Source organism: Chelonia mydas, chromosome 16 (genome assembly GCF_015237465.2).
Source record: "Chelonia mydas isolate rCheMyd1 chromosome 16, rCheMyd1.pri.v2, whole genome shotgun sequence".
Classification (NCBI taxonomy): domain Eukaryota; kingdom Metazoa; phylum Chordata; order Testudines; family Cheloniidae; genus Chelonia; species Chelonia mydas.
Genome location: NC_057857.1, coordinates 370924 through 390318, shown reverse-complemented (window position 1 = coordinate 390318; position 19395 = coordinate 370924). Strand labels below are relative to the sequence as shown.

The 19395-nt window shown below is 43.5% G+C and overlaps 1 protein-coding gene across 23 annotated transcripts in view; it reads right to left on the bottom strand.

Annotated features, from left to right (window-relative positions):
* The window catches only part of FKBP15 (FKBP prolyl isomerase family member 15), an 85982-nt gene that overhangs the window by 40636 nt on the left and 25951 nt on the right, over window positions 1-19395 (bottom strand). For 21 of the 23 annotated variants that reach the window (XM_037879438.2, XM_043530624.1, XM_037879437.2 and 18 more), the window contains exons 6-14: window positions 16837-16935; window positions 16111-16260; window positions 14357-14425; window positions 12381-12524; window positions 11789-11931; window positions 11086-11134; window positions 5349-5468; window positions 4902-5004; window positions 3932-4035 (exon numbers count right to left, since the gene is read on the bottom strand). In XM_037879438.2, the coding sequence (XP_037735366.1) occupies window positions 3932-4035; window positions 4902-5004; window positions 5349-5468; window positions 11086-11134; window positions 11789-11931; window positions 12381-12524; window positions 14357-14425; window positions 16111-16260; window positions 16837-16935 (981 nt within the window). The remainder of the gene's footprint in view (window positions 1-3931; window positions 4036-4901; window positions 5005-5348; window positions 5469-11085; window positions 11135-11788; window positions 11932-12380; window positions 12525-14356; window positions 14426-16110; window positions 16261-16836; window positions 16936-19395) is intronic. The other 2 variants (XM_043530631.1, XM_043530636.1) reach the window with 1 other exon arrangement.

Genomic DNA, 19395 nt, shown 5'->3' with positions numbered 1-19395 from the left:
AGGAAGAACAAGAATAAAACCCATTCACTTTGGTCATCTCTAGGTAGGACAACCACAAAACCCAAATAACTTTTCTTCTGACAAGCTTTCCTCACTCAATGTAAGTGAACTGAAGCATCTGGGTGTCACAAATGCTATTAACTCAAAGACTTTCCATTTAGTCCAAAACAGGAGTTTTTCAAGGGAGCGTGTGAGCGAGATGCACCTAGTAAATGTTCTCTAAATTTACGCCAATTAACACCCCACCCACAAAAAACATCCACAAAAAAACCCTGCAAGAGTACAAATAATGCAGGCACAAGTCCAACAGCAGAGTAGAGGCTATCTAGTTTACTGCACTGAATGCAGCATGTATTATTACCTGCCTTGTGGGCAAGTGGCAGATTAGTCTCAAGAGCCTGCACGTGCCCTGAGGGCTGAGTGACTGAACTGGAGGAGTTAAGGGAGACAGAGAGGCACATAGATGAGACTCTCGGAACACAATAGAGAAGTCCCACTCCCCACATGACAGCCTCTGTGCTGCTGAGGAGGATGAAAGTCTTGGGGAAGGAGAACATCAAGGTGGAATGGAGGGAAATGATACCATAGTTGGTATCCTCTCATGAAGGTGGAGACGCATGTTATTAGGCACAGCCTCCCCCACCCCACCCTCCATACAATTTCAGAAACCAGATGTGGCCCTCAGGCCAAAATGTTTGCCCGCCCCTGGATTAGAGTATTAGAAATATAGATGGTTGGGTTTTGTGGTTCTCTCAGTCATCATGGTATGTTGCCTGCTCAGTGTGAAGGTCGAGGACCTCTCAAGACATCTAGACAGACTTATGTGCAATGCTGGGGATGAGCCAGTGGTCATGGTACATGTCGGTACCAGTGACATAGGGAAAGGTAGGAGAGAGGTCCTGGAGGCCAAATTTAGGCCACTAGGTAAGAGACTGAAGTTCAGGACATCCATGGTAGTGTATCTGAAATGCTTCCAGTTCCACACACAGGGCCATTTAGACAGGAAGAACGGCAGCATCTCAATGAGTGGATGAGATGGAGTTCAGAGGAGGAATTTAGGTTTATTGAGACCTGGGGAAATTTTTGGGAAAGGAGGAGCCAACGCAGGAAGAACGGGCTCCATCTAAACCAAAACAGAACCAGAGTACTGGCATGTAAAATTAAAAAATGTCTAGAGGCATTTTTAAACTAAGGGGTGGGGGAAACAGATAGGTGGAATACAGGATCTGGTCCAAGAGGTGAATATAGCTGAACGACTACATAACAGACCATAATGTAATAAAAAGTTAACATCCTTGTAGGGGGAAAATACCAAAGAAACACACCACAGTTTAACTTCAAAGAAGGGGAACTGCACAAAAATGAGGCTAGTCAAATGGAAATTAAAAAGAACAGTCATAAGAGTAAAATGCCTGCATGCTTCATGGAAACTTTTTAACAACACTATAATAGAGGCTCCAACTATAAGTATAACCCAAATTAAAAATAAATAAATAAAAGGACCAAAAAAAGCTGCCATGGCTAAACAGAGTAAAAGAGGTAGTTACAGACAAAAAGACAACTTTTTAAAATTTGAAATCAAAACCTACTGAGGAAAATAGAAAGGAAAAAACTCTGGCAAATCAAGCGTGGAAGTATAATTAGGCAAGCCAAAAACAAATCTGAAGAGCAATGAGCAAAAAAACAAACAAACAAAAAAACCCACCAAAAATTGCTGTTTTAGTTTTTGTAAGTACATCAGCAACAGGAAACCTGCCAAACAATAAGTGGGGCCACTGGTTGATCAAAGTGCTAAAGAAGCACTCAAGAAGTTAAAGAAGAAGAAGTTAAATGAATTCTTTGCATTGGTCTTCACTGCAGAGGATGTGAGGGAGATTTCCACACCTGAGCCATTCGTTTCAGATGACAAATCTGAGGAACTGTTCCAAATTGAGGTGTCAATAGAGGTGGTTTTGGAACAAATTGGTAAATGAAACAGTAATAAGTCACCAGATCTCTTGGATAAATACCATCTGGTCCTGAGGGAGCTCAAATATGTAACTGCAAAACTACTAACTGTGGTATCAGGTTTCAGAGTGGTAGCGGTATGTAACTTATCACTTAAATTAGCTTCTGCACTAGATGACAGGCAGAGAGCTAATGTAATACCAATTTTTTTTTTTTTTTTAAAAAGGCTCCAGAGGTGACCCGGGCAAATTACAGGTCAGCAAGTCTAACTTCAATACCCGGCAAATTGGTTGAAACTATAGTAAAGAATGGAATTCTTGGACACACAGAGGAACACAATATATTGGGGAAGAGTCAACATGGCTTTTGTAAAGGAAAATCATGCCTCACCAATCTATTAGAATTCTTGGAGGGTGTCAACAAGGGTGAATCAGTGGATATAGTGTACCTGGACTTTCAGAAAGCCTTTTGTAAGATCACTTGCCCAAGACTCTTACGTAAAGTAAGCAGTCATTGGATAAGAGGGAAGGTCCTTTCATTGATCGATAACTGGTTGAAAAAGATAGAACACAAAGGGTAGGAATAAATGGTCAATTTTCAGTGGAGAGGGGTAAAATACCATGGTCTGCCAAGGATCTGTACTGGGACCAGTGTGGTTCAACATAATAATAAATGATCTGGAAGAAGAGGTAAACAGTAAGGTGGCAAAGTTTTCAGACAATAGTAAATTACTCAAAATAGTTAAGTCCAAAGCTGACTGCGAAGAGTGACAAAGGGTGACAAAATGGCAGATGAAATTCAATGCAAAGTAATGCACACTGGAAAACATTATCACAACCATACACACAAAATGATGGAGTCTAAATTAGCTGTTACCACTCAGGAAAGAGATCTTGGACAGTTCTCTGAAAAGATCTGCTCATTGTGCAGCAGCAGTCAAAAAAGCTAACAGAATATTAGGAACTATTAGGAAAAGCATAGATAGTAAGACAGAAAAACATAATACCACTATACAAATCCATGAATACTGTATGCACTTCTGGTCACCTGATCTCAAAAAAGACATTACAATTGGTAAAAGCATAGAGAAGGGCAACAAAAATGATTAGAAGTATGGAACAGCTCCGGTACAAGGAGAGATTAAAAAGACTGGGATTTTTCATCTTAGAAAAGAGAGACTGGGCAGGGGGGGAGAATAGGACAGAGGTCTATAAAATCCTTATCATTTTCACCACACCATTTGTGAAGTGTTATTTACCCCTTCACATAACACAAGAACCAGAGGTCACCCAATGAAATTAATGGGTAGGAAGTATTTCTTCACACAATGGACTATCAACCTGTGGAACTCATTGCCAGGGGTTGCTGTAAAGGCCAAGAGTATAACCGGGTTCAAAAAGAGTTTGATAAGTTAATGGAGAATAGGTCCATCGATGGCCTAGGGAGGTTGTGAAAATCTCCATCACTAGACATTTTTAAGAGCGTGTTAGACAAATCCCTAACAGGGATTGTCTAGATAATACTTAGTTCTGCCATGAGTGCAGGGGACTTGACTAGATGAGCTCTCGAGATCCCTTCCAGTCCTATGATTCTATGGCTATTAGCCAACATGGTCAGGGATGCAACCCCATGCTGTGTGTCCCCCGCAATCTCTGACTGCCAGAAGCTGGGACTGGATGACAGGGGATGGATCACTCGCTGATTGCCTGTTCTGTTCATTGCCTCAGAAGCACCTGGTACTGGCCACTGTCAGCAGACAGGATACTGGGCTAGATGGACCTTTGGTATGACCCAGTATAGCTGTTCTTATGTTCTTTAATTATTCTTGTGGCTCTCTCTCTGAGCCCTCGGATTTTTCAATGTCCTTCAGTTTGGTTAGATGGCTCCTTCTTTGGGTGGCTCCTCTATTCCACTTGTGGATCCTCTCTTCCCAACAATGGAGAAGAGCATACATCAGAGGTCTCCACTAGTCTGATTTCAATACCTGAAAACTCTGTGCACTTCCAGGGAGAGCTGAATGGGACTGGAGGGTTGCAGGCATTAAGGCAGCAGAGGGTGCTTGGAGCCCAGAAACAGATGGCTGAGGTACTGAAAAGGAACAAGAGAAGATATCTAGCACAGTAAGTCTATCCTTTGCTGCTGACAGTCATTTTCAGTTGCTTAAGTTACTTGACGTAAGTGTATGGGACCCCTACATGATTCAAGTAACTACAGACACTGAACAGACCAAGGCTAATGTGAGACTGCCCACAATCTTGCCTAAGTGAATCCATCTGAGGAAGATTAAGGGGCTGTCTTCACTGCAAAGCAAGCAAGAGTTTGCCCCTAACCTGAGTTCTCTCCACACAGAGAAATGCTTAACTCAAATGTGATAGTGTTTTTAACTCAAGTTGTCTGGCCTGCCAGGAGGTCAAGGTTAAAACTTGAGTGAACACAACTCAGCTGTTAACATTACAATTCTGCAGTGTGGAAGCCAGCTAGCTCCACTCGAGTGCTACGAGTCCTCAAATGCCTTCCCCTAATTCCCCTTCTCTCCCCCTCATGTACACAGAAAGGACAGAGATAGTCTCCCACAATCCATTGGGAAAATTCCTACAGCAGCTCAGCGAGCCATGGGATGTGCCCCCCCGAAGTCTTAGTGACAGACAAGTGCAGTGCCAGTATGGACATAAGAGCTCAAATGTTACTTTGCTTTGTGGTCCTCTTCCACTCAAGCTAGACTAACTCATGAGAAGTAACTTCAGTGCAGATAACTAGAACTGACACTGCAGTGAACACGCACCCTAAATAACTCAGCCTCCTGGAGAGCTGAGTGATGGGAGCGTCACTCAAAAGTCACGTCTTCTTTTCAGTTCCTTAAAGGAACACACCATTCATGCAGCAGAAAATGGTTAAACATGCCAGTCCACGAGTGCCGTTTTTACCTATCAAACCCAAACAGACCAATTCATTACCTTGTGTTGTCAACTGAGGAAGTACTGCATGAGCTGGCTGCGAGAAAGGTCTCTTGGGGGATGAAGAGACAGGCTGTGCTGTTCCTCTCAATGTATTTGGGTCCTAAAACATTCACGGATTTCAGTCAGTATTACTGAGCTAACAACTTAGCCAAAAGTTTGGATAAAAGCTATTCCTAAGACCAGATATGATTAACAGCAATGCACCCACGTAGAGACAGGGAATTTAAGCTTGACAGGAATGCTAGCCTCATGTGGAACTGAATGTCAACAATTTCATTCATACAAGGTGACCCACGAGCTTCAAAAAGGCACAAGTGAAACACTGACAGAGCAGTCATCCCGCAGGCAGGCAGAGCAGCCACTGTGCACTCAGCAGCAGTTCTCGCACAGCCTGGGATGTATATCAACGCCTACTTTAAGGAATATGAGTGCTTGGTGACGCACCTCTATTTCTGAGTCACTGGAGTCAAGCTGGGTGCCTGCTGTTCCTGCAAGGAAAGGAAGCATAGGCTGTCCCATTTTAGCCATCCGAGAAATCAGCTTTGCTTTTGCTACATCAGGATTCTGGAAGAAACATTTGCAATTACATTGTCTCCGTATCTTTTAACCCATTTTTCAGTGCTCTCTTGACACTAACCCGGATTACTATGGTTCTATAGAGCCCAGAATTATATATTGACTCGGTTGCAGAAGCTTTGTTCAGTCTTTTTCCAGGTATCAAATGAAGAAAGTCTCTGTATTTAGAGAATTCCCGAGATCTTTTGGTCCTTTAGATAATACTTTAGTTAAAGAGAGAATAGAGTTAATATACTGTTTTTACATCTGATTTTACAGTCATGAGTATTGTATGGCTATCTATTGTACACATTAACAAGATAGAAAGAGACAAGCTGGACGAGGTAATATCTTTTATTGGACCAACTTCTGTTGGTGGATGGGATGAACTTCACAGAGCTCTTCCTAAGATCGGAACAAGGAAACCAAAGCATCCAAGCTAAATACAAGGTGGGACAGATTGTTAAGCATAAGATGTACACATGTTGCAGCATAGCTTTTGAAGGTGTGCAGATTTTCTTTGAGAACATGACAGAGGTCAGATACAAAGTATTCACTTTGTGAAAATTCACATAGGAATTGAAGGGAATCAAATATCTTTCCCGAAACAACTCTACAACCTCATCCTCCAGGGACAAACCCCAGGGACCTCCTACATGCTTCCCAAGATACACAAACAAGGGAACCCAGGCAAAGCCATCATATCTAACTGAAGAAATATCAGGACTCACAGAAGCCACCTTCACACCACTCACCACACAAGGGGCAGTTTCCTTCAGAACACAACGGACTTCCTCCAGAAACTCCATGACATTAACAACCTCCCTTATAACACCATCCTTGCCACCATGGATGTCAATCTCCCTATACACCAAAATCATCATGATGGAATTGCTGCCTGCTTCAAATACAGTAACTCCCCACTTAACGTTGTAGTTATGTTCCTTAAAAATGCTACTTTAAGCGAAACGATGTTAAGCGAATCCAATTTCCCCATAGGAATTAAGGTAAAGGGGTGGGTTAGGTTAGGTTCGGTTCCAGGGAAATGTTTTTCGCCAGTCAAAAGACTATATATACACACACACATATATACTGTGTGTATGTATGTGTGTAAGTTTTAAACAATTTAATACTGTACACAGCAATGATGATTGTGAAGCTTGGTTGAGGTGGTGGCGTCAGAAGGTGGGATATTTCCCAGGGAATGCCTTACTGCTAAATGATTAACTAGCACTTGTCTGAGCCCTCAAGAGTTAACACGTTGTTAATGTAGCCTCACACTCTACAAGGCAGCACGAATGGAGGGAGGAGACACAGAATGGCAGTGGCTGCAAACATTCCTTGTGGAAACCGAACGCGATGATGAACCCATGCTATCCCACTGGAGCTCACCGCTCCCTCCACTTTCCAAAGTGCCAGGGGTGCATGTGTGTGACAAACACACACGTGAGAGAGAGAAACGTGCATTGCCCCTTTAAGTACGCTGACCTCACTCTAAGTACGCTGACTTTTTAAGCAGATCAGCAAGTTGAGATAGCAGCTGCTGCCAGCAAGCTCCCTCCATCCTGAGCCCTGTCTTGTCCCCGTCCCTGCTCTGTGGAGATGCGGTACAGGAACGGGGGTCAGGAGCAGGGGGAGGGGGACACTGACATCAGCACCCCGCTTCCCCCCCACAGCAAGCAGGAGGCTCCTGGGAGCAGCTCCAAGGCAGAGGGCAGGCGCAGCACACAGCAGTGGGGGGAGGGACACCTGAACTGCCCAGCAATTGATAGCCTGCTGGGTGGCTGCTGCACAGGGAATTTAGGGGAGCTGATGGGGGGCTGCCAGTCCACCCTGGTTCCAAGTCCCCACCAGCTCACTCCAATGGGCTGCTATTCCTGCAAGCAGTGGACAAAGCAGGTGGCTGCCAAACAACATTATAAGGGAGCATTGTGCAACTTTAAACAAGCATGTTCTCTAACTGATCAGCGACATAACAACGAAACAACGTTAACTGGGACGATAAAGTGAGGAGTTACTGTCTCCACAAGACAATGGACCACACATAGAAATCCAACCCAAACATCGCCAAACTCATCCATTTTATCCTCACTGATAATAACTTTACATTTAACAAACACTTTGTCTATACTCTGGGAACTGCCATGGGTACTAGGATGGGTCCCCGAGATGCCATTCTCTTTATGGGGTACTGAGGAAAAACATCTAGAAAAATGCAACACAAAAATCAGTAATATACCTGAGATACATCAAAGATATTTTCATCCTCTGAACAGACAACTTAAACTCCTTCATAGTTTCCATTACAGCTTCAACCACCATGACCACATCCCCTATCCATCAAACTCTCTCTTCCACACCAACACCAGCTTCCTGCACACCAGGATAAGCTTCAGCAATGGAACCCTACAGACAACTATACACAGGAAATCCACGGATCACCACACCTACCTTCACAATCCAGTAATCACCCAAGACCCACCAAGAAATCTGTTATCTACAGACACTCAGGTACCACAGAATATGCTCTTAGGAGGAAGTCTGAGATACACATCTTAACACACTTAAAACTGCCTTCATCAAACAAGGACACTTCACCAGAGAAGTAGATTGCAACATGGATCAGTCCACCCACATACAGCAGGAGAAGCTGCTTCAATACAGAAAAAACCCACCAATGCATATCCCTACTTGTCAGCTACCACCCCACATTAGAACCTATATGGGGTATCAAACAATTACAACCCATACCTGATGGGGACCACATCCAGGAAATATTTCTTTCAGGATGCCCTCTTCTGGCCTTCAGACAACCCTGCAACCTCTGCAAAATCATCAGAAGAAAGCTGCCCACAGACCAAGACACACCAACCCAAAGCTGCACCAGACCCTGCCAAAACAATAGATGCAAAACCTGCAGCCATATCCCCACTTCTACAATAATCAATATCCCACACAACACATCATTCTAGATTCATAGGTCTTATACACTTCTATCACAAGTGGTGTACCTCATCCAGTGCATCAAATGCCCCAACAGCAGCTACATGGGTGAAACTAGACAGTCACCATGCTCTCAGAAGAACTCATGCAGAAAAATAAGACACAAAACACCCTGTCACTGACTGGCAAACACTTTTCACAAAGCAATCACTCCATAACTGACTTCAGTCCACGTCCTTAAAGGAAACCTGCATGACACCTTCAATACACAAGCTTGGGACCTTAAATTCATAATTCTGCTGGACACTCAAGAACATGGACTTGACAGAGAGACTGGTTTTATGGCCCATTACAACAACTTATAACACACTGCTGCCTACTAATTCTCCATTATCCTACAACTGCAGAAGTATTAATTTTAAGTTGTCTTCTACAACAGGTGTGAATCCGTTATGCTTAACAATCTGTCCCATCTTGTATGTAGCTTGGACACTATGGTTTCCTTCTCCAGACCTGAGGAGGAGCTCTGTGAAACCCAAAGCCTTGTCTCTTTCACGAACAGAAGTTGGTCCAATACGAGATATATCACCCACTTTGTCTCTCTCATAGCTTGAGACAAACATGGCTACAACACCACTGCAAAAGATGGAGAGTTTCATGCCTGAACTCCTAGAACTGATTTTCAAAGTTAACCAACTCCTTCATTCTATGACTGTGCTCCATCTGCATAACGGATACAAAGGAGCCCAGATTTCTTGACAGTAGCCCATCCTATTCTGTAGCACATAGGAGACCACCTCACACTATTGCAGCTAACAAGCTTTACTTCTGAGGGCTGCAAAAATAAAATGGATAGCAAGGAGTATTAAGTTGACTATCACCATGGTATCTGATCAGTACATATGAGAAGACAGTTATAGTTCTATTAGCACCCACAGAGCCAAAGAAACCACACCCTTAAATACAAAATTACCCTTTTAGGGCCATTGTACAAATGTTTTTAAAAAAGCATATAGACCCATATTTCCTTGAGTTCCCCACATCACAACTAAAAATGACAGAGAAATCCTCAAGCTCTCCTTGTATAGGATCAAGTCAGTCAGATTCAAGGCTGAAACTGTTGCTTTAACTTCAGTAGACATGGCCTCATCCAGGGAAGTGGGGGAGAACCAGACCCTCAAGTGATAACCTTTATGCTACTGGACAAGATGAAATGAAAAGCTTTTCTAAAGTATGGAGCTACTGAATATGCCCCTAACCATTAACAGGATGAGAGATGCAACATTTTAAAACAATTTACCAAATGAGAGGCCACTGGGAAGCGAAGGAGGAGTTAAGACTAGCATTTCTCTTTCAAACCGTCAGTGATGACAAAGCCCCTGAACACAGGGGACAGAGTTGTTTCAGGCTCCCATGAGGTTTACTCCTGGAGGGATTCTGCAGGACTGCGTACCTGCACAAAACGTGCCCCCCCCCCCCCCCCCCCCCGCAGATTTCCTGTGTTTCCCCGCAGAAAACAGCAGGGAAGCAAAGGGAAGCGGGGGGAGGGAGGGAGGGGGTCACACGAGGTTACATGCCACTGCCCCCACTCATTCTGCAAGCGCAGAGCTGCCCAGAGGAAGGAGGCCATCTATCTCGGCTCCGCTGACTCTGCAGCTGAACTCGGACCCCCACTCCACTGATCCCAACCAGCTGCACCTGGACCCCCACTCCATCAAGCACCACTCCCCCAGCATCCAGACCCTCCCACCAAGTCCCACCCAGCCAGACCTCCCCCTCCACAGAACCCTATCTCCCCATACCCAGCCCCAATCACCTGCACCAGTATCCCCTGCACAGTGCCATTGCCCCTGCACCCGGAACCCCACAAATGAGCCTCTATGCATGCAGATCTCCCACTGAGCCGCCTGTACCCAGATTGTCCCACACCGCAACCTCTCACCCCACACCTGGATCCCCCCCACACTAAGCCCCTCCACACTTGGATCCTGCTGGGCTGAGCCTGCCCACCCACACCTGGTGCACCTGGCGCAGAGGGGCAGGCCCAGCCCTTGCACTGTGTCAGGATCAGGTGAACCTCACTGCTGAGTCTCTGTACCAGATGAGGTGGGGGCTTCAGGATGATCTCCCACCTCAATGCAGCCAGTGACCTGTGCTCTCCACTGCCATGCTGTGACATATTGACAAATAAAATTTGCATAATTTTGAAATATTCTGCGCATAATTTTTAATTTTTTGGTGCAGAATTCCCTGAAGAGTAGAGGTTATTGGCTATTCTAAGGAAATCATGAACCCCAGGGGGCTTGTATATTACAGACAGACAATAGTTATCCAACTTTTTTTTAAATCTATTATTTTAGGCTGCATATACTGACACATTCCACTAGTGATCCAGGGAGCTTAGTTTACAGTATAAAACTCTTGCTGTTCATTTAAGGACAAAGTTTCAATCTTAATTCTGAATGGACAAGGACTAAGCCTTCCCAGGTTTGTACAGCACACAGCAAAACTGGGCTTTGATCCCAAGTGAGGCTTCTGGGTAACACAATAGAAGTGTTAAAGAGATCATGCTTTGCTTACATGCATTTCAGATAGGCCCTTAGCATTATTTTAATAACTTGGGCAAGACTTAAATATTTGGACATTCCTGTGTACGTTTCACATTAATTAAAGCAACACTTACTGCTAGTTGTTCATTTATAGAGTTAGACTTGGTCCGAACAGCTGGCTCTCTGCAGAGAGGAAATAAATATATGTTGGGATTAAAGTTAGAAAAAAAAAAAAAAATCTCTGAAGAACTGATGAAGAGTATGCTACATCTCTAAATCGCTGAACATACCCGTGAACTGTAGTCCCCACAAGCAAAACTTCACTTTTCCATCATAAGATATTTCAACACTTCATGTTCGGAAAGCTATTTGTAACCATATATGACAGCTTAGAGATTCTGGACCACTATTCTGTAGCAAATTCCATGACTGTGGAATTGCAAAATACACAAGTCATTGATGATAAGTATCAGAGGGGTAGCTTTGTTAGTCTGTATCCCCAAAAATAACGAGGAGTTCAATGGCACCTTAACGACTAACAGATATATTTGGGCATAAACTTTTGTGGGTAAAAAACCCCACTTCAGATGAATGGAGTGAAAATTACAGATACAGGCATAAATATACTGGCATGTGAAGAGAAGGGAGTTACCTTACAATTGGAGAATCAGTGCTGTCAAGGCCAATTAAATCAGGGTGGATGTGGTCCATTCTCAATAATTGATGAGGAAGTGATAATACCAAGAGGGGGTTGCCATCAGTTTGGGTCTTAAAGGTATTTTCACAAATACTAAGTTCTAGGAGCTCTGAGCTCATTCTGCTTCCTTATTTTCTTACCCAGGCTTGAGAGGTATTGTCGAAGGAGGCAATCCTACAGGGTCTGCGGAGAAGCTGTCCGAATTGGATACTGGGGAAGATGCAGAAGAATCCCTAGAACCAATACTCTGCCCATCAGTGCCAGACTCCTTTACCAGCTTCACCTAAGAAAACCACGATGAAGGTATTACACACAGACCTGTTGTTCTGGGTCCTGAAACAACTCTTTAGTATTCTGCTTCTTTCTGGCCAATGTTTTGTTCATCACACTATCATTTGCTGCAGAGTGAAAATTTACATCTATTTAAGAATTATAGGTTTGAAGTTTCCCTCTCCATCTCACTCTTAATAACCTGATGAAGGCTAGATTTATTTTTTCCTGGACATCTTACATGCAAGTGGAAGAAAGATACCTCAAATCAGATGTGTCTTAGTAATGCAGTTATATCTTTGCACTTATCCTGACATTTTACTGGGTATATAGAAGCTTCTAACTATGTTGGAATTTTCATGTACAGGGGTGTTGTTACTTTACAGGTAGAAATGACAGAAGTGTTGCCAACCAACAGCCCAAACCAGATGTACAAAAATATATTTGGAAGGAGACACTCACCCGCTTAACTTCCACCTCAAAAACCAGGGTGGAATCAGAAGGAATGCGACTGGCTACTCCTTGGGACCCATAAGCCCATGCTGGAGGAATAATGAGAAGTCGTCTCCCCCCTTTCTTCATCCCCATCATCCCTTCTTCCCAACCCTTTACATTTCAGAAATACAAAAGAAGAGAAAATTGATTTGTAAGCAGCAGTCTGACTCAGTGACACAAAAATATCTGCAATCATTCTGATGAGCCTGTTCTAGGCCAGGTTATAAAGGTTCCAGTATGCATATTGAAGAGTTTCTTGTAAAGCCCTGGGGATACAGCGTTGCTCCATTTAGGATAAAAAACCTTTAGAGTAGAGGACCCATGATATCCAATTAAGAGTAGCAATATTAATTTCTAGGCGTCAGGAGACAACACCTAACATACAAACAGTGGAGCAGATTGCACCTGCTGCCATCTTTAATACGGAGATGCAGCCAGCTTCCAAGACCTCTATTTGGGTTCCAGAAGCTTGGATGAAGCCTTGCATAGTAACTCAAGGCTGGCCTACACTGGTAACTTACACTGGCATGGCTACGTCTTGCAGGGGTGTGAAAAACCCACTCCTGAGTGACGTAGCTATGCCAACCCCCCTCGAGTGGAAGACAGCACTAGGTTGATGGAAGAATTCTTCCATCAACCTAATACTGCCTCTCTGGGAGATTAATTACCTACACAAACAGGAGAACCTTTCCCATTGGCATAGATAATGGTCACACTAAGCACTACAGCGGCACAGCTGCGGCTGTATTGCTGGAGTGGTTTGAGTGTAGACATATCCATAGTTTTCACAGGTCAACACTTGGATACTTTAAAGAGTAACCTCTGGTAACTTCTGCTGTATGTTAGTTATCTGGCCAATTAAGTGCCATGCTTAGGTTTAGACATAGCATTTAAGGAAACTGATTATGGGTAGAGAAATGTAGAAGTTAATGGAGCAAATTAAAGAGTCAGTTTATAGCAGTATCAGCTACTGGATTAACATGCAGATATGCATTTAAAACAGAGAGATGACAGAATTCGTCTTCAATTAGTGGCAGCTTGCCACAGGACTAGTACAGATTACTATTAATGCAGTAATTAAAGTTTAAATTGGGAAAAACTGGTTTTGAAATCCTGAGGCTTGTTTACACAAACAGTTCATGGACAAGCTGGGGTGTAAATCTACCCCACGCTAACCTGCTACACACTAAACTGTCTGTGTGGATCTTGCTGCCGTGAACTAAAAGTTCTGTAGTCCATGGCAGCAGGGTCCACGCAGACACTTACACTTAGGGCACAGCAGGCTAGCATGGGTAGATTTATGCCCCAAATTAAGTGTTCGCACAGACAAGCCCCTAGTAGACAAAAAACTGTCCCTCCTCCCCGACCATGAAAGAATCTCAGATCTGCACCAGTTTGATGGACCAGAGGGGGTGCCATGATGCAGAGGTTGTCTTCAGAGGAGTTTCATAAAATCCCCACACAGCTTCAAGTGATCTACACGTGAATAAACGTAACAGAATAAGTTCTTCTTGGACCGAGTTTCCTCACAAGGAAGCTACTTTTCTGGAAGCTGTGTAGGGTAAAAGTGCTGCCACCAGAAAAGTATCAAGGCATCTTCTGATATAAAGATTTATTTTCAAATAGGCAGCTTCCTTTCTACTGCACAGGAAAGTTCTATGGACTTCGCTCTCTCTACTACCGACAGAGAACAAGGAGGCTTGGTTATTGGAAGTCAAGACAATAAGTATAGATGCAAGATGCTGTGCAAAACAAGGAAAGAAGAGATTTTAAAAAGTCAGCAATTTCTTTCATGTCACTGATGCAAGCACAAGTCTTATACTATCATAAAATACAACAGAAGTTATTATGGTTTGTGTGAATCTAGACAGAACTTTCAGAAGTCCTCCAAGATCCGAGACTTTAGTACGCAGAAGATGAAGGTAAAATGCCAGAAGTTCTACCTTAATGACTTTTCCAGAACCCAGCTTCAGACGCAACAGCTTGTCCTTGTTGACGTTTGAATCAAACACCTATGGAATTGGAAGTTAACAGGGTACAATCACTAGGATTTCCAACCATGGGGCTGATGAAGTTTGCAGTTGTAAAGCAGTATTCAAACTAGTAAATAATGTTTAAAAAAAAAATAGAGCACAATGTCCTTTATTTCATAAATACCTACCACCACTTGTGTCTCCCAGTGTGGTAACTTCAAAAATGAATGCTAATGAATGGGGGGAGGGGGAAGAAAACATAGCATGCCCAAAATTTCTAACCAACTGCACATTGACAGTTTTGTAGGCATGCAGTAACTGGAGACTTAGGCTTGAAAAGCAATTTTAAATTCTACAGCTTGGGCAAGAGTGAATCAAATTAAATGCTACACAGCCAGATTGCCATAGCAATAGTACAATGGGCCCAGCCAACTGTTGCTAGCTTAGTGACCTCTGGGAGTTTACTATACAACTAGATTTTAACTTCTGTAAACCGTTATACAACTGTGTAACCTTAGTGCTCTGCTTTATGTACCACCAATTTAAGTGGACAGATGACAGTGTCCTACAGCAAGGAAAGGAAATTAGACCTGGATCTTCCATAGGGATCGGCAACCTTAGGCACGTGGCCAGTCAGGGTAAGCCCCTGGCGGGCCGGGCCAGTTTGTTTACCTGTTGCGTCCACAGGTTTGGCCAATAGCAGCTCCCACTGGCCACAGTTCGCCACTCTAGGCCAATGGGGCTGCGAGAAGCAGTGCGGGCCGAGGGATGAGCTGGCAGCCCTTCCCACAGCCCCCATTAGCCTGGGACGACGAACTGCGGCCAGTGGGAGCTGCGATTGTTTACCTGCTGTGTCCGCAGGTTCGGCCAAACGGGCCCGGTCCGCTGGGGCTTACCCTGATGGGCTGCGTGCAAAGGTTGCTGATCCCTGTTCTATACAGTAGCAGAGATCACGAGCCACAGGACCATGGGAACATCACATTATGCTGACATCCTAGTGACTTGCTTCCCAAAGAAGAAATGAAGTCACCTTATTGACCATATCTGCATGCCTTATTGGAGGAAAAGCATTCTTCCCACATAGCATGAGCAGCTGACTTTTTAGGAATAAGATGCTCCTCACCTCCCTCAAAGCACTTTCCTAAGAATGAGTTACTAAACAAAAGCACAACTTGTGGTTTAAGAGTAACATCTTCAAACATTCCTAAGTTTCTAGAGAAAAGAGGCTCTGATGGCAGATATAAAGTTACGCCTGATGCCCGGTCAAGCCATTTTCAAAGCTAGGATGACTAGTTCTGTTTTCATGGCTCTTTTATTTTTAATATCCAACATGGATATTTAACAGGTCACAAGAATTTTGATCATCTCTTCCTGAGCACGTATGGAACCAGTATCTATCTTCACCATTCAATACTCAAAGGAATTTATGAAGGGAATTTTCTGTAATATTTTTTACAAATCCTATGTGTACCTCAGTTTCCCCTATATTTAGCATTGCTTTCCAGTGTGGGGGAAAGGAATAAGTTTGCTCTCAGGGCAAACTAAGAGACATGGGTGCCTCTTAGTCACAGGTCCTCAGGACTGGTGACTGACACTGTCACAAAGTAAGTTGTGATGGAGAGAATACTTTGCCCATCCAATGGTGTTGAGATTACGGTCTCTTCCAATGACTTAATTTGAGAAGGGTTAGTATTAAAACATTTCTAGTAGTAAAAGCCGTTTACCTGTCCAAGCCCATTGTTCTGGAACAGCCAACCGGTATAGGCAACCTCCAGAGAGTCTCCGACTTCCAATCCCTGCCCCTCTCCAACGACGAGATCCTGGTACACTACCGAGTCCAGTGAAGGGATGCTGTTGCATTTAGCAATGCATAACTGCAAAGGAAGTCCGAACATTAGCTCCTTTTGTCTGTGGCCAGCTGCAGCAGCACAACAAATTCTACTTAGAATGAAGACGGGCAATATCTGATAGGTTCTTACTGATACAGTGAGACCAAAGTGTTACTGATAGACTTTACACATGTGGACATTACTGATGCTTCATCTCCTTATGCAGCACTTTGCTCATATGTAAAATGAGAAAACCACTTAGCTCACAACAGCGTGTTGATGGGTTTAATTAACATTTTAAAACACTAACATCTTGTGATGAAAGCGCTACAGAAGTATGAAGTGTCACAATTTGAGACATGCTACCCTGTATTCAAGTGAACCAAACAGAACGCCAGCTAATCAAAGCTCAGCCAGAACTCAGCACATTCACAAAGCTGCAATATGCATTTCAGTTTTACTTTAGTGGGGAGATGAGACTGAACTGGGCTTTGATTAAGAATGCAGCTTAGCAAGTTGTGAGCAACCATGATTTTTGTTTGCTGTTCTGAACATGATACAGCACCAACAGCATAGATATGGTTAGTGCAAGAGTGCAGCCTGCTGGATTAAGAAGATTACCTGTTTACTGAAATCCATGGCTGCCTTTTCTGACTCAAACATGATTGACCAGTTTTGTCTCTGATCATCATAAAATGTACTGTAGTTGTTGGGCTGAACCTATGGAAAAAGAAATCAGTCCCATATCAAAATTAGAAATGTGTTCAAGCACTTGGATTTTAAATTATGATAAAAATCTACTGAAATGAGATAGAGGAGTTTTATTGCTTAAAAACGAACCAGGCTCAGATGCCAGAAGTTAGCCTTTATTCCTCTGATCAGTACCCTGAAGAAAAATGCTTCAGAACTTGTTAAATAGATGATTTACAAAGTTCTTCATATAGGCCACAATTTCCTAAACTGGATGCCTAAAGTTAGGCTAGGAAATCTCTATTTAGGCCATTGAGCATGAGCGGCCTGATCTTCAGAGATGCAGAACGTACCTAGTTCCCACAATCAGTGGGAGCTGATGGGCTGATTTTTCAGAAGTGCTGAGCAGCTATCTCAATTTGGGTCCATAACCATGAATTTAGGAGTCTAATTTTAGGCACCCAAGTGTGACAGTTGGAGGTTTTTTTGTTTGTTTGTTTTTTAAATGAATCTTATGTGTACTTTTGTGTCCCTCCATACTTTGCGTTGCTGCCCAGTAGGAGGAAAAGGATTAAATTTGCTCTGAGGACAGACTAAGACACAGGTATGTGTGTGCACGCAGTCTAGCTGGCTGAGTGGATTGAACGGGTAATTAAAAGAAGCAGCTGAAACTGACCCAAATCAACAAAGGTTGCAGGATGACAAAGAGATACCCCCCTCTCTCTCCCGAAGACACAATCCCCCCACAGCAACTGAACAATCAACACTTAACACCAGGAAACCCCAGCAGGCAGGACATGTGAATTGAACTAGAGAACAAAGGGGAAGAGGTGTCCGGTGGCTGGAATAACGGCTGCCTTTTGGACGGACACAACAGCTCTGACCTGGGCAAACAAAGGGTACAGAGAACTAGAGCAAGGGATAGAGTCCATCACAACTTGGCTGATGGCACTGACTTGGCCAGGACGGACTATGGTGTAACTTCTGCCTCTTGCAGCTAATCTAAGGATTTTAAGCTGGTGCGTGAGCCAGGCAACTAAAATAGTTACCTTGTTTTGAAAAGGCTGCCTGTGTCACTGTAAATCTTCAGTGAGAGCACTGCACCCCAAAGGGGTACACTACAAGCCTCCTGCAGGGGTCTGACTTGGCTGCAGGGATCTATGAAGAAAGAGACAAGGATCTCTGCTGCTGGAGGCCCAGTGTTGGAGGAATTGCCTGGGTCCTTGGGGCCCGGTACGTTAAAGGGGTCACTCCCAAGAGACTGGTTACAGGCTGGGGATAGATCCACAGGCTCTGGTCTGTGATACCAGGTTTGAAAGTTTTGGCGATAGTTGTTAAGTCAATATTAAAACAGGATAGAATCTAGTTTAGAATTTCTTACTGAGATCCCATGCCGTCAGCACTGGCAAAACATTTTAGTAAGATCACTGATCTGGCTCCATGTTTGTTTATAAACACCTGATTCTACCCATGGACTGAAATTGCTTTATAACACAAACTTGCTGAAAATGGATTATGGAGCTAAAGGGAAAGAGGAATTATTCTGAAATCAAATAAGGGGATGGAGGTGGCTTGTCATCTTTCCTGCTGCTTGTTACTCATAGCTATTTTTAACCTATTCAGGACTCTGGTTCTCTCTGCAATTGGAGAAAAAGTTAAATGGAAACTTTCAGAAAGGCTTGCAAAAACCTAGCAAATTCTTACTGAAAGACAAACATGTGGTCAGATTTCACACAGAGCTTAGGCATTTTCTTGCCCTCTCTTCATCAAACAGGGTCTGTTTGTTTGTTTGTTTCCATTCCCATAATCATTTAAGTAAAGTCTAGGACATATGTGAATTTGGGTTTCTTTGATCCCATTGCAAGTGTACAAGAAAAGCAAAGCAATGTAATTTGTTCTGTAAAATGAGGCTTATCTCCACTGTATACTGCTGTGAGATCTACTGTTGAAAGAATTCCTTGTGCAATTTATGATAGGAGGAGAAAGAACAGTTATACAACATTTTGAATTCATGGTGCACTTTAGAAAATATGAATGAGGGCTTGTCTACAATCACTCTCCCGTTGACTCCTGTACTCTATCTGATCGAGAAGAGTAAGGGGAGTCGATGGAAGAGTGTCTCCTGTCGATGTTGCGTAGTGTGGACCCCGCGGTAAGTAGATCTAAGCTACGTCAATTTGAGTTACACTAGTCACATAACTCAAATTGTGTAGCTTAGATTGACTTTTCCCTTTAGTGTAGACCAGGCCTGAGTCACATGCCTTGTCTCAAAGACTTTACAATCTATAGCCAAGAGAGACCTAGGACAACATTTCAGGAGAGGGAAGGTGATAACTCCTAGCTGCTGTACAGAGTACAGTGTACCAGAAGCTTAAGGGCAGGTGTACACTTAAAACATTGCTTCAGTGAAGAGGCTACTGTGTCAGTGGGTGAGCGTCTCCTTTTGGCACAGTTAATCCACCTCCCCAAGAGGCGGTAGCTAGGTTAATA